This window comes from Poecilia latipinna, unplaced genomic scaffold (genome assembly GCF_001443285.1).
Source record: "Poecilia latipinna isolate Pla-1442-1.1 unplaced genomic scaffold, P_latipinna-1.0 Scaffold753, whole genome shotgun sequence".
In the NCBI taxonomy this organism is placed as follows: domain Eukaryota; kingdom Metazoa; phylum Chordata; class Actinopteri; order Cyprinodontiformes; family Poeciliidae; genus Poecilia; species Poecilia latipinna.
This window is the reverse complement of record NW_015113369.1, coordinates 97843-113312: the sequence shown is the minus strand read 5'-3', so window position 1 is coordinate 113312 and position 15470 is coordinate 97843. Positions and strand designations below refer to the sequence as shown.

Genomic DNA, 15470 nt, shown 5'->3' with positions numbered 1-15470 from the left:
AACCAGCCGTTTTTTTAAGGGTAAAATAAAAATTTTTTTTCCCCAAATTTAAAAAAAGCCCAAAACCCCTTTTTTTTTTTTTTTTTTTTTTTTTTTTTTGTGGATATCCTATAAAACACTTCATGTGGAGTTAATATTTTAGTTGTAAACTCTGCAAATGTTTAAATTTGCATTTTGGCAGTTTTTCCAGTAAAATCAATAGAAAACGAGGCGGCAAAACTGAAACGGTTAAAATTAAAAGCCACTTTAGTTACTTAAACTGTGTGTCAGTCAGAAAGTCTCCAAGGTTAGATTATCACTGTGGGTTTAGTGTCGCCATCGCCCCAGCTTGCTGTGGCTTCCTCACCATTTTGGTAGGGGGTGTTTGATTGTCTGCGGTGGTGATAGACGGGGATCTGTGGGGGTTCCTCGTGTTTTCGGAGCCGCGGTGTTCAGGTCGTAGTCGGGCCCTCGGCTGCGGCGCCGTCTTTGCTGCCTTCTGGCGCGACGCTGCTGGACTTCAGCTCCACTTCATGGGTTTTAGTGGAAACCTCCTTTGAAGTTGGGTCTTTGATGATTTCTGCATGATCCGGGCTTGCTTTGGAATCGGATCCCGGCTCTGGTGTGCCATTGGTGATGGGTTCTGCTGGGCTCGGTTTGGTGGGCTCAGGAGTTGAAGCTGCTGGACTCTTAGTGTCAGGTGTTGGAGTGGTGGCTGCAGGCGCAGAAATCTTCAGTTCTGGACTTGGAGTGGGTGCAGGCTTTGGATCAGCTGGACTTAGACTAGTCTTGGGTTCTGGACTTGGACTAGCAGCAGGTTTTGGATCAGCTGGACTCAGCCCAGTCTTGGGTTCTGGACTTGGACTGGGTGCAGGTTTTGTTTCAGCTGGACTCAAACCAGACTTCGTGCTCGGGGTTGGGCTAAGTTTAGCATCTACTGGTTTGGGTGTGTCCAGCTTTGCTTCGACGGGCGGGTCCGGGGCTTTTTTCGTTTCAGGGACGGGGCTTGCTTTAGGTTCTGGTACCGGTGGAGCAGCTGGCTTAGACTCAGCAGCAGAAGGAGGGCTTTGTTTGATTTCAGGAGCAACAGAGATGCTTACAGTCTCAGAATCGGGGATTTGATCGGGGACATCGGTGTCAGTATCGAGCGGGAGAGCGGTGTTGAAGCCAACACCAGAGTCACTGGTCTCCAGATTACCAACGCCAACCTCTTTAGAAGAAACCTCCAGACCCTGCATTCACACAGACAACCAGCAAACATTGTTAGCTGCTCAATTTGCAGAGTGCAGGTGAGACATTTACGTACTCTGATCATGGCTTTGAGTATCACACTAACTTAAGGCTTTCAAAGACCCATTTAAACCAACTTCATTGAAAAACCAGAATTGGTTTCTCCAAACTACAGAGGCTCAAAATTATACAGGCTTTTATCCTCAAATTAGTGAGAGTATAATTTAGACCCTGTATGCGTTAGAGAAACTCCACAATAAATGAAATCTCGCGCACCCTTTCCTATTGAAAAGCCGTATCGTCATTTCACCCTGTAAGCAGAACCATTAAAATTAACCTTTGAAAGACTTAAATTAGCATCATATTCATGTCCACGACAAACTGGAGTCGAGTCCATCTGTTGCAGACAGAGCAGGAAAGGAAAGAAGGAAGGAGTAAGCTGAAATTGCAAAGAACAGGAAGAGCTCAGCTACAATGCGCCGGGCATGGGCTGGCTGCAGGCTTTGGATCGAGGTTGAAACATATTGAACTCAACAAAAGGCCGCGGCAAACAGAAACAGTTTCAGCCTTAACTTAGGAGAACTGAAGGTTAGGGCAGGCCTCGGGTTTTCTGGGAGTTTGTTGTGGTGCAGAAAATCTGCATGTTTGCTTTTACCTTTTCAGGAAAATAAGATAACTCCCAGAAGACCTGAGAAGTCAGGACAGTTCATAAAACGTGAACGGATCAGAGACACATTTTGGCCCTAAATCATTCAACGCTTTTCTTCTTTGTTGCACAGGAAGCCACTGCAAGGAATCTGAGACCTGGACTGATGTGATCCACTTTCTTGATCTTAGTCAGGACTCTAGCAGTAGCATTCTGAATAAGCTGCAACTGTCTAAACGGCAGAGAACAGCATAAAAAATATTCAGTCATTATTAAAACTTCTCTGTCTTAGCTCAAAGAACGGGGTGTGGTGTCTCCTTACCTTGATGTCCACCTCAGTGCTTTGAGATTTCTCTGTGTTGTCTGCTTGGGAATGCTTGGACTCCTCGCTCAGTTTAGTGATGTTCTTGACCACCTGTAACGATGCAGCACAAACACATGAAGGCTAGTAATTGCATTGGAGAAACCTTCGCTGTCACATGTGATTGTGAATATACCAGACCTGTCTAAAGGCCTCGCCCTCGTCTTCTTTGCCAGCGTTCTGAGCCAGTTTCTCCAGTGCAGCGGCCCTCTTGGCCCTCTTCTTCACTTTGATCAGGCAGGACAGAAGGCAAACCAGCAGAAGGAAAGCCAGCAGGCCCAGCAGGGCAATGATGGCCACATAAAGGGTCTCCATTTGGTAGGCTGTGGGGAGGCAGAGAGAAGTAGCATATTGAGTTATAGCAACTAAAGATAAATTCCTCCTAATCAAGACATTAGAAAAAAAAAAACACAATTCTGTAGGAGGCAAAAACTGTCATGTTCAAACCTGCGTAGGTTGTACAGTAGACCAATATCTAACTTAACAATTCTGAAAAAGAGAAATAATTGAAAAGGCAGTTTAGCAACAAATGTACTTCTTCTTAGACCCGAATTTCAAACGTCTGCCTATATAAATCTTCCTTATTTTAATTGTAAGTAGTTATTTAAATGTCCTGTGAGATGATATACTTACCCATGTACCCATAACAACTGGAACTTTCAATATCCAACAAGTCATTTTCACAATTTACCGTCTATTAAACGAGTGCCCCCCGGATTAATTTCACTCTCTGCAGCTGCAGCTGTGAAATTACCGTAATAACCCGATATTGGCTGGAAAGTGCAACGTCTCCCCTTTCAGAAACCGTTGGAATTTTTCAGATAGCGCCAAGTGTGGTGGAATTACGGTACTGCAAATGTTTACATGTCGGCGGCGACAGGTTCGGTTCTAGAAGGGTTAAAAAGAAGAAAAATCTTTGAAATCTTTACTGTCAGGTTTTGAACAACACCACAGCTCTGAACATGTGCTGGTAAAGTTTTTAAATACACTTAAACAAATAGGCATCAAAAACGTATGTCTTCTGAAAAATGAGTGTAACTTGCTGGTACTGAGCTTAGCTGGTTCAGATTTTATTAAGCAAACTGGGCTTACTTTATGTCATTTGATCATTATGAATGTAAACAAAAAAAATCCCATGTGGAGTCCCTTAAGGCTCAGTCCTTAGAAAACTTTTATTCAGTATGTATGCTTTATGTAGTATCACAGCATCTTCCGTCATGTGATGGTACCAGCCAGGCTGCTGCCAGGGTCCTGACCAACGCTAGGAGAATGACACCAGTCTTCAAATCATTTTACTGGCTGTTACTGGTCATATTGGATGGTCTAGATTAGGATGTCAAACTAATTTTCGTTTTAGCCAAATTAAAATCATGAATGCTCTTGAAGGGCCGGTTCTGTCAGAATGCACTGATAAAACCTGTTCACAAACTGTTAGCATATCAATGAATTCTTCAAATTGAATAATATTATTGAACATCTTTTCAGTCCCTTAAGGATTTTGTGATACTTTTTGTAATTTTTTTTTGCTATAAAAATCATAAATCACTGTGTTTGTGGTACTATTTTGCAAATATTTGCAATATTTGCTCTTATTTATGACAGTGGACTATAATATGACATCAGTTAAGGCCGTTTAGTACAAGTAAGAAACTTTTTGAGAAATTTTGAAAAAATTCTGAAATACACTCACAATTATGTATTTGTATATGTGTGAATTTCCACGATAATTCTCAAGAAACTGGAGAAAATTGTCAGTAAACAGATAAAAACTGGATTGATTTTATTGATAACTTTATGTTTAAGCACACTTGGTGTTTAGTCTAGAATCTAGAGGGCCACATAAAAAGCTATGGCGGGCCGGATTTGGCCCACGCGCCTTAAGTTTGACACAAGTGGTCTAGTGGATCACATCAGCCCAGGTCTCAGATTCCTTCCAGTGGGATCAACATTTCAGAGTTGTCAATTACGACTCATCAGAAATCTCTTCAGTCTTTTCTGTGTAGGTCAAATGTTGTTTTTTTAATCACTTCGTATAATTTATTAAGTTTTAAACCAAAAGTCATGACTTGTGGCACCGATCTAGTCTCTATTCCCGGCTTACGTTTCAGTCCCAGATGGACAGTGGACACGGTGAATCCCTGCAGGTCTGTGATCTTAAAGAGTCCAGCATCTGAGTTCTTGATCTGATTTAGAAAGACCATCGAACCCTCCACAGAGAGGCGGTCCTTGAAACCAAGATCTGCTTGAGCCTGGAATGAAACAAGGCGTTTAATTAGAAAACATGAATAAGATGAGCCGACATCTTAGTGCATGTAATGGGATTAATAAATGTCCTACTGAAAAAAGAATGAAGAAACAGGTGATAAAAGTACACAAAGATATTGTTTTGGGGTATTTAATATATAAGCTATTGTCACAGCTAACTCACCATATGGAAAAGTAATAAAACAAGATAAATAAATACTTTAAACTCTAATTCAAAAACGTTGTTTTATAATTTTTGTCCCATTTTCTATTGGAGAATTAATTACTGTTTTCTGCCGTTTAGAAATCTAAGAAACAAGAAATTACTTAAGAGATTTCCACGTTTATTGCCCAACGATGGGCAACATTTTAACAATTATAGTTTGACCAAACAAGCTGAAACAAAATCAGTATAGAGATTTTATTGTCACGTTCCACAGGTATTTGTGTTTAGATAATTTACTTGGTCATTTATGTTTGACCTCTTGTCATATTTTGACTGCGTTCATTAATATTGGTAAGTTGTTGCCACATTAACTGCAGCTGCTGCACATCTCCTCTTATTATGTCATCCAACCAAACAGAGCCTGGAATGGGTTGTTTTTTGCAACACAGCGGTTCTAATATCTTCCAATATCCTTGGAGAAAATAAGAGTCTGTTTATAGTTACACTTGTGAACTCTCCCTTATCCATCAGCAGGACGGCTGAGGAGTCCGAGTCTCGGGTGTAGTGGAGTTGGACCAGGGAGCTGTTTAGAATCAGGTTGATCTTCAGCCTTTCATCAGGAGGAAGGTACACAAAGTTTGTGTGCTCTGCAAGAGACAATAGAGAAGGGAGGAAATCTGATAACTTCACAGTCTCTCTGCTTACACACTGCAAGTGCATTAGCCTACCATTAAGATTTGGGTCTTTAAAAAGCCATTAAAGCATGCAGGGGGAGCATAAAACTGGAGCAACAACAACATCCTGAATGAAGACACTAAAGCAAGTCATGCACAGGTAAAGATAAATATTCAGCCTTCATCTGCTGTCCTGACCTTTCACATTCAGGCACACTTGCTGTTTGATAACCCCCTGGTTGTCCCTGACGGTGTAGCTGCCCTCATCGACGCCTGTAACCGCGCTGACGGTGACGGATCGCTCGCCCACGGTGATGCGACCTCGGTAAGGCTCGGTGGAGAACCCAGCGGCCGTCAGCACCACGATCGCCGGTCTGCAGGGACGAAAGTCGAAGACGGTGAACCTTCCTCAACCTTTTTCTCGATGCGTCTCAGACTTGTCTCAGCGCATGTGCGTCAAGGCTGAAAAATGTCAGTTCTGACTCTTGGGTTCAGAAAGTCAGTGCAATGGTGCCGACTCTACCTGGATGTCAGGTTGGCCTCCACTGAACTGGGTTTGTACTCCAGAGTGATGGGGGGGTTCACATTCAGCACTGGAATATGGAAGTTCCCGCCATATTTGATGATTTGCTCGAGGGTGCAGTCTGGAGGGCAAAACAAGGGGATGAGCATTTTATCTACGAGTAAACGGGAGCAGCAAATTTAAATAGAGTTGACAGGAAAGTGCCTGACAATTTCACAAAGGCCAATGAGGCTGGATTATTTGCTTGAGCTGAAATAAGAAATGACAGGAAAACGGTACTGTGAAGGGAAGAGGAAGGAAAAACAGCTTGGCAGATGTAGAAAAAAAGGGACTAAATGCATAAAAGGAAAGGAGCAGTGACCCGAAAATATCAGGGTATAATGAGAATGATAGGGTACGAATAAAACTTAAGCAGAAGGAAAGACAGAAGAGACAAGATAAGGACAGGAAAAGAGAGGGGACGGACGGAAATAGGGACGGGTAAAGAGCTGGATAATTGTTGCCTGACATCTCCAGCTTTGCTCTTACCGTCACAAACCAAATGCACCTCTTCATTAGCTCACATTACTCCCTCCATGTGGCTCTGCACCCACTTACAACAGTCACTTTCATCCACACTCTGAGTTTAAATTGTGATTCAGTCTCTTGTGTTTGCGCTGGATTTATCTGACTGGGAAAGAAGTGATGGACGTGACGACACAGTGACTCTGACTCTGGCCTGGGGCCTAAAGTAGAAAACCATCCAGTGCCCTCCACTTTAATTATAACCTCTGGTTACGATTTGAATAAATTAAATAAATTAACCTTTTTGTGGCAGTAGTGTAATCACACACTGCATAAAAGGTGGACATTTTTATTTAAGTAAACCCATATTAGAGAGGAAAAAAATCCACATTAAAGCTTGGGTATGTAACTTTAATTTTAAAAAATTGTTATACATATTTCTTAAAATTATTTCAGTAACTACAAAAATAAACCACTGGGTTAGAAACAACCAATCAGAGCCAGGAGAAGGTTCTTAGTGTTGTCAATCAGGCTCATGTACACGCTGCTCACACCCTCCCCCTTGTTCTTTACAGCTGGTTCACCTCAACAGAGCCAGAAATGAATGTTTAGGCTAGTTAGCATGACAGAAGACGGTGGATAAATGGTGTTCCTGTGTCTGTAAGTAACAGACACGTTGCTTGACACATTAAACAACGTGTACATGAGCATGACTGACAGCGCTAATGCCTTACTCTTGGCTCTGATTGGCTGCTTTTCACTGGGAGTGACGTATTTCCTCAGACAGCAAAGCAGCACTGCGAGAAAGCAAAGGAGCCTGATTGTTTTCCCAGGTTATCTGTCTCATATTATACGATCTCATTATGGTGACAGTTTTAACAAATGTTATAAAAGTTACAAAGAATTACTGATTTATTGATTTTATGTGCAATGGCTCAGGAGGTGAATGTTTAAAGTGTAACCAGTGAGTTGCTGGTTTGAAATCTCACTCTGTCCATCTCACCCAAAAGCCCAAAATCTCAAACTTTCAGTGAGTAAGGTATAAAAGAAGAACTTCTTGGCGATGGCAGAGCTGCACAGGGCCTTTCAAAGTGTGGGGCGTGGGCCACTAGGGGGCGCCACAGCTCTTTAGGGGGATGCAACAAGAGGAAAAATATAAAGTAACATTTAGCCAACTTCACAGCCATTCATCCAGCCACCAGCTGTGTTTCTGTCATTGTTATTATTTTGTCTGTGAGTAACTCTACGTCCTTTTATTAATTTATTTGTTTATTTGCATTTTTGCAATGTAAATCAAATTTATTGTTTTGCCTGTTCATTCACCACAAACTCTTAGAGCCAATCGAATTCCTCCTCAAGTATAAGAAGAGCAAAAAGTTTACAGAAATAAAAGCAACAATGTGGTTGGGAGTGGAGGGGGAGGCTAGCTCTCACACTTTGAAAACCTCTAAACTTTCTTTATTGTGTCAAGAATACAATTTATTTGTTGGTTCGTTAGCACAGTATATTGAACAGGCACATAAGTGTAATTTTAATTTCAAATTTCTGATAATTACTGATTTGGTAAGTAATATATTTCAGTTTATACGTCATTAAATTGAGATAAAAAGTAGGTGTTCACTTCTGTCTACTCCTTTTCAAGCAAAAAAGTCGAGGTAAACAAAATCCTTTTTCTCTGTCTTACTGATTGCTCGTGTTGTTTGGAATCTGTTTGAAATAAATAAATCAAATCAAACCAAAGTGTGTTTCATGTTTCCAGTTTTCAGCAGATAAAGTTCTGTTTCATCGCCCCTTCCAGCACATCCTTAAAGTTCCCGATGTGTCGTGTTGCTCCGTACCTCGGACTATTAGTGAAATTTGCTTGATGACACTCGCGTCCTTTGAGTCCTTCAGGATGTACAGCCCCTCGTCCCCTTCACCCACACCCTCTATGTTGATGTAGTTGAAGTGCAGGGTGGGTTTAACCCGAGTGCTGATCACTTTGCCGCCCCTCATCAGCACCGAGGTCTTCCGAGGGTCGGAACGGTTCTTGAATGTGACCTCCACGTCTTGTGACGGCAGCAGGATGTGGAAATCCTCTCCTTTGAATAGAGTTACGGATTCCTCCGTTTCTGGATCGGAAAAGAAGAGAAAGTAAGTACCGTGAACATTTCCACTCAGAGGGAGAGGAAACCTCTTAAGTGATGCATCAGAATCATGCGATGTGGTAATAAGAGGCACTTTTACCTTTTAGAGGGGCAGAGATAGCTGCAAGATCAAATAAAACAGCAAAAAGAAAACAATTTGAAAACATTATTTCTTTTTCTAGCATAACAAACTAATATTATTAGATATCACTTCCTTAAATAGACTGTCTCACACTCGCCAGTATAACATTAAACTTAAAATCAAAACATAAAATGAAGCTGTAAAATGGTTTAAAATGTTTGTTAATGCATCAGAAACGTTGATTTTTACTCCACATACCTGCAGAGATTAGGAAACTGAGCGTAATCACTGTGACTGGCGCCATTTTGGAAAATTCCTTCGTATCTGAAAAGGATAAAAAAATATATATAGATGTTTACAGTTTTAAAACAAAAAAACTTATTTTTAATTGTGCTCTTTGTAGATATGTATAAAACTAATTAAAACATATTTTTTTATTTTACTGCAGTGGCTTAATCACACACACACACACACACACGCACACACACACACACACACACACACACACACACACACACACACACACACACACCTCTCATCCAATAAAAAGTGTCCACATTTCTGATGAAATAGCTTTTGTGGTGTAGAAAAATGAGGCCAACATAAATTTCTTCAAATCATGTTCCACCTTTAATTTGGAAAATTTAATCTGACAATCAAGCAAATCTGTTAGAGCTGCAATAAGAAAGTAGCATGAGTGTGACAAACTAACGTTTTGTAAAAACATCTTATAATTCAGATCAAATTCAGTGCTTTTTCACAGCATCCCACATCTTAACTTTAATATTTAATATAAACTTCTCAGATTGCGACACTGCTGCACCGTTCCAAAACTAAATAAAAAGGAGGGGCTTCCGATATTAAAGTAAAACAATGAGAGTTTTTTTTTTTGTTTCAGTCAGGTAAGGAACAATACAAATAACAAAAAAAGACTTTTTGTGTGATTATAACAAAAGAGGAATACAACCAGGTCACAATGCTAAGAATTAAAATCCCTCTTCATCCTCAGCTTTCTAGGAAAAATGGCTGGAATTTACAACTTTTCATGAACAAATGTAACCTTGGATCATGAAAGTCTGTTATTTTTGTACCAAACTTGCACTTTGAATTAGTGACCAAAAGTTTGAGCTTATTTTCGTCAGACCACAAAACATATCAACTAGCCATGTACATAAACCAAACAGATTTAAACATCTTATTGTTCATTAGAAGCAAAATTGTATAATTATGCAGAATTATACAGTTTTGTATATATGATATGGTGTTTTTTTTGTTCTCTTGTCCTGACTGATACCTTTGTACAACATGATTATACTGATGCTTTGCAATCAGTAAATTATGGCATTTACTAAAGAAAGCAAATCAGAAAACAATAGAAAACTTTATTCAAAATTCATAAGGTTCTATATAAATACTAAGAAGTCTTTGATGGGTGTCAGATGCTCCCAAACACACATCGGGATTAGAACAGATAAACCAGCCTATATTCAACATTTATCGATTATTCTTAAAAGCTGCATGCCATAAAACCAGACAATTTAATTTAGTTGACGTCTTCCATTTCTCATAAGGACAGCACTCAAATATCCTGACAGAATTACACCAAAATTCTGTTTTGGATCCAAACAATCCAAAACTTGTTTGGATTTTTTCTTAATCCCCAGTAAATTCAAACTTTTGCTGGGAAGTTTTGTTTTTAAAACTTGTGTGTATAAACATTTCACCCTTGAGAAGAAATAATTGCAATGTACAATTAAAAGTCCAAATGAATAATATTAACACTGAAAATGTGTGTGAACTTGTGCCTGACACTGTAAATACAAAATGTATTCCACCAAATATTGATTTCTGGACTCTTCCTGAGTTAAAACATTAGTATTGTTGTTTCTAAAAGAATATGAACTTGTTTTCTTTGCATTAAAGCACTGCATCTTTTTGGTTAGTTTGACCATTTCTCATTTTCTGCAAATAAATACTATATATTTGTTGGGAATTTCAGAGACATGTTGTCAGTAGTTCATAGATTTAAAGAACAATGTTCATTTTACTCAAACATAAACATATAAACAGTAAAATCAGAGAAACTGGTAAGTTTAAGTTGTATCTTAACTTTTTCCAGGTATGTGTGGTTCTGATTTTACAAGATCAGGAGAGCAAAGAAAAAGCTGCAGTGATGAAAGACGAACAGTGCAGCATGAAAACAGCTGACAGAAAGAGTTGTTTACTGCAACAAGAATGGAAAAGAGAAATTTAAACCTTCTTTCTATCTGTCTTTGCTTCTCTCTTTGCTTCATTCCTTCCCTCCCTTCTTTCCTTTCTTTCCTTCTTATTCATGCCATCTGATCTGTCTGCAGAGATTCTTGCAGCCTCTGCAAATTAAGCATATCTGACACTGTCGCCGGGTTACAGTTGGTCAACAGGGATAAGATCTCTCTGTATTGCCGATTCTGTTGAGAAAGCTGTTTGATTTCACAGCAAACTCTCCATTTAGTTAAAAATCTGCTGTACTTTTGGCAAAGAAACAGTTTAAAGACCTTCCCAAAAGTCACTCATGTCTTAAAAAGGTCATTACTTGGAGAAGGATGCACATTTTCATGAGGGCCATCTGGCATTGTCATATACTGCTGATTGCTCGGCCGCATTAAAACATAATAGTTCACGAATCTTGAGGCATGAAGTAATAGAGAGCAGAATAATGACTCAGCTGAATTTAAATCAGGAATTGTGTAGAAGCCAAAAGGGTAGCGGGAAGTTTGTTTTCCTCAGAAGAATTAAGCTGGAACACCGAAGGAGGAATTATGATGATGTTGCAGATATATCTGGGGGGGAAACATGATGAAGGTTTGTAGAGAAAAAGGTTTTGCTGCAGTTTTCTCTTACACAGCCCAGGAGAGGACTGGGAGGGACACCTGCAGTGCTTGCAGTCTCACTTTGCGGCGGCCATTAAACATGCGGCACAGATTAAAGTGTCTCTTTGCAACACGAGAGACACCATAAAACCTGCCAGTCTGTCTGGAGATAATTCAAATTTTACCTCCAGAATTAAGACATGTAATATTAGCGAGTTTCCAGAAAACAGCAGCTCCTCATTGCTCGCTGTTATTTAATGAATGCATTTTGCACTGTGTCATAATCTGACAACCAGAAATGCTGTTTCTAACGTCACGAAAGCCTCTTCACTCTGGGCAGGGAGCCTAACAGCCCACTCACTCTATTGTATCTGAAACCAAATGTGTTGCACCAAGCATTGTTTCCTGCCAGACAAACCATTAATACATTTACAATTGATGAGATCAGTCCCAATCTGCCTTTTTAACTTAATAATGAGGGTTTGAAACGTCCTGTGTAGGTGCACAATCATGCTCTGATTGCAGCAACAAAACAAATGACTGCTTGCTGCTCCTGACAGAAATGAACATTTAATTAAAGCAGTAATGTGAGGTGCAGGATTGGTTGGCTGTGGTGCAAAAAAGAAGGGAAGCGTGTCCATCTGTTTGTCACAGCAGTTGGCCTCGTTGGCAATCTGTTTCAAAGCAAGATCCTGAAGCAAAATGTGAAAAAAAATGAAAAAATTTTTCTGTCTGTGAAGCTTTGAAGCAAGAAGTAAAAGAGTCCCAACCAAGCACAAACATATCGACACATAAGTACAGGTGATGTGGTGGCTATGAATGAGGGCCATATGACTGGAAGGCATAACCAAGAAATTGACACAAAAAAAAGCAATTGCACTAATTTGTATCTACATTTTATAGCTTTATAATGTCATTTTTTGCTTGTAAAACTAAATACATGCATTTATGTTCCTGTATTATGGCTAACTGCCTTGGGTAGAGTGTCCCGCCGGGTGATCCAAGTCCTTGTCAAAATAAAAACAAACAAAATATTGACTAAGGCTCAGTTTGTCAATTCAAACCCTCAGTACAGAACTGCAGATTACAATTTCATTCCTGTAAGCAAATCATCGTTTGACTGTTTACTTATTACTTTATTTTTCATTACAGTTAAGTATCTCATGAGTTATGGAGATAAACAGTCATAAACATGTTCATTATACCTGAAATGCAATTTCATTTAAGTGTATATCTTTCTAGGAAGACCTGCTTTTGTTGCTAATCCTTGTTTGATTAAGTTAATTTGATTTAAACATGCCAGATTATGATCCCTGATCAAGCCAAATTATCTCTATGTGATCCTCATGTATTGATAAAGGTGGTAGAATACAATGGCACAATGCAGTCAATGGGAAATGAGCAGTTGTCAGTATTTGCCTTTGTCTTGTGTAAAAGGTTCAGACTGTTATGAGCCCATAATTTTAAGCCTGACTTGTAACTATATCTGAGGCTCTTATTTTGAAGTTACAAAGGAAGTAGTTCTTGAAGTGCTCCGTTATCTTGACAGAGGCTAATACTGTTCGTTGGGCTAACCCATCAAAGTTGGTACAGCAGCTTTAAAGAAGTCTCACCTTTTAATCAGGCAACAAATGTGTAAATTTTATATTCAAGGCTAAAAAAAAACTTAATTGTGAGACAGACAAGCGAGAGACAAATGATTTTTAAACACAGTGACAATGCGTTAACGGCTAAAGCTAAAGCTAGCATCTGATTCGCAGCTTCTTGTCAGAGCTAACCTTAAAAGGTGAATAATTAGAAATACTTTTTTCTATATGTGAAAACAAAACAGGCTTTTTTTGTACTTTAATTACATTAGCAGCATCTATTGAGGCAAGCATAAAAAACCCAATATTTGGACAAATCTGGATTTTAATATTCTGCATTGATTCTTTCTACACGTGAAAACAAAAACAGATGTTTTCTCCTCACTAATTAAGTGTCTACTTATGACTTAATAAATATGATTTGCTACAATGTAATATACAATATCTATCTGTATAGATATAAGATATCTGCAGACACACCACTTGGAAACCTATTATTCAGTTTATTTGGGATAAATAAAGTATTTTTGAATTGAATTTTAATTTTGAATTTGCTATCATTTATACTCTGTTTAAATAATTAAATTTTTATCGTTTCCTCCAACAGCCTCTATTTTCTTTTGCATATCTGGGTGTTAGTTTTCCATCCTCTTTCATAAATCTCCTCCTCTCAATATGGCCGTCTTCTCTTCATAAATATCCCACTTTTCTTAAGTTCCTCCCTGATTCTCCATCTCTCTCTCTTTATCAAGTCTCTTTAATCCACTCCTCCTCATCATCATCATCATCATCATCATCACCATCACCATCTTCTACAATCCAAGCCAGTAAATCCCACTCAGAAATCAAGGCCTGTTCCTGTGTTTTCTTCTCGCTGCTCGCTGAACGGGGACAGACATGTCTTTGTCCCCCCCGGCCTTCAGTGACTGCAGATGTGTGGGAGCCTACAAAGCAAACCCTGTGCCTTCATCATCATCATCATCTTCTTCGTTTTCACTTTGCTGCTTTTGTAAAAGAGTTGGAGGACATGAGGTCAAGTGCAACTATGATGTGCAGGGCTACTCTAAGTCAGCTCGGATGCATCCAGGCACAAACTGTGCTCATTTATAAGTTATGAGGAACCCAAAAAAAAAGGAATAAAGGCTTCGTTATATAAGGAGAAAATGATTAATGTTTGCAGCAAACTCAAGATTTTCGGAAACAACTCCTCTCACACAGGGCAGAAAAACATGAAATAACCATACTGTCAGGACAAATTTCTAATTTCCAACATTTATCTCTCAGAAGCCTGTAGCTGCTGATAACCTATTTCCTTAAGCTGCAGTGAACTAAAGGATCAGACATGTTTCCACCATATTGCTTGCACCTGTCAGCTCCATTAAAATCAGAGGACATGAGGGACGGGGGAGAGGGGATGGGTCGGAGATACATGCAGGAAGAATAAATAGAAAAACAGAATATCTTTATATGTGTAAGCCTGAAGTAAGACTGCATACAACAAATTCACGTTATAAGAAATTGTTTTGAGAAATTCAAGTCTCATTAAGCATAATGAGGAAGCTCCAGGCCATAACCTACAAGATTTATCTCAGAAAAATGACATTATACGACACCAGAGAGAAAATTAGTAATACGAATATATCAAATACAATCTAAATGAGTATATATTTGAATTTTTAAAATATATTTAAATACATATTTGGCATAATGATAGATTTTAAAAAAAAATATATATATATATAAAGTCATTTCTGCATCCATATGCATATTTGCAGATATATTTTTAGCTCTTAAACTATAATTAGGTCTCCCCTGCAGCCGGTTCCATACCTGGATGGTTCAAAAAGAGCTGAAGATCATTTCACACCTTTCCCCTCCGCTGATAAACCTGCACGGCAGCTCAAAGTGTGGATCGGTCACATCCGAGTCGGGACAGCTCATCCAACAGAAAAAACCCTGCAAAATTTAACCCGTCCCGCTCCAGACACATTTGCAGGACCCACACACACTCCTCGGCTCATGCAGGGAGGATAAAAAAGCCATAACCCGCCTACCTCGTTCTTCCGCCGGTCGGTCAGGGATGCGGTCCGGGTGATGCTGATGTAAGGACGCCTTTCAGAGGTGATTCTCTGCAGGAATGCTTGCCTGCTCTCCCTCCCTTCCTGCCTCCTCTGAGGAGCTGCACTTCACGACTCGGGCACCAACATTTGGAAGATGATCAGAATATGTCGGGCTCCGCTCTCGGAACCACTCGACTCGAGTTCGGGAAACACCGGGGCCCCGGCGTCCAGAACTACATCACGACCAGCGGGATATTAAGATATGTGACAGTTTGGCGACATTTATTTACGTCAGAATGAGATTTGAAATATATTTCCGCCATTGTTTTTGTAGAATAAGCCCTTCTGCTATAGCTTTTATTTCGTAAAAATAGGATAATGTTTTATTGGTCCCATTTTATCAATGTCAGGTCAGGTCAGGGGTGTCAAAAGTGCGGTGC

General features: G+C 39.6%; 1 protein-coding gene across 3 annotated transcripts; it reads right to left on the bottom strand.

Annotated features, from left to right (window-relative positions):
* Positions 1 to 109: 109 nt before the first annotated feature.
* LOC106955628 (cadherin-related family member 5) lies at positions 110 to 15294 on the bottom strand. 3 transcript variants are annotated; one of them, XM_015045911.1, is made up of 11 exons: positions 15025 to 15294; positions 8799 to 8859; positions 8554 to 8579; positions 8166 to 8438; positions 5824 to 5944; positions 5499 to 5674; positions 5131 to 5273; positions 4318 to 4465; positions 2358 to 2539; positions 2178 to 2270; positions 110 to 1211 (listed from the first exon to the last, which is right to left on the bottom strand). In XM_015045911.1, exons 2-11 carry the CDS (start codon positions 8837 to 8839, stop codon positions 432 to 434), a joined length of 1983 nt encoding a protein of 660 aa, XP_014901397.1. In that variant the 5' UTR covers positions 8840 to 8859; positions 15025 to 15294; the 3' UTR covers positions 110 to 431. The 3 variants fall into 3 exon arrangements, with proteins under 3 accessions (XP_014901397.1, XP_014901396.1, XP_014901395.1); XM_015045910.1 differs by having other exon boundaries at positions 8554 to 8574; positions 8794 to 8859; positions 15025 to 15292; XM_015045909.1 differs by lacking the exon at positions 15025 to 15294 and adding an exon at positions 14801 to 14978 and having other exon boundaries at positions 8554 to 8574; positions 8794 to 8859.
* Between the last annotated feature and the right edge of the window lie 176 nt (positions 15295 to 15470).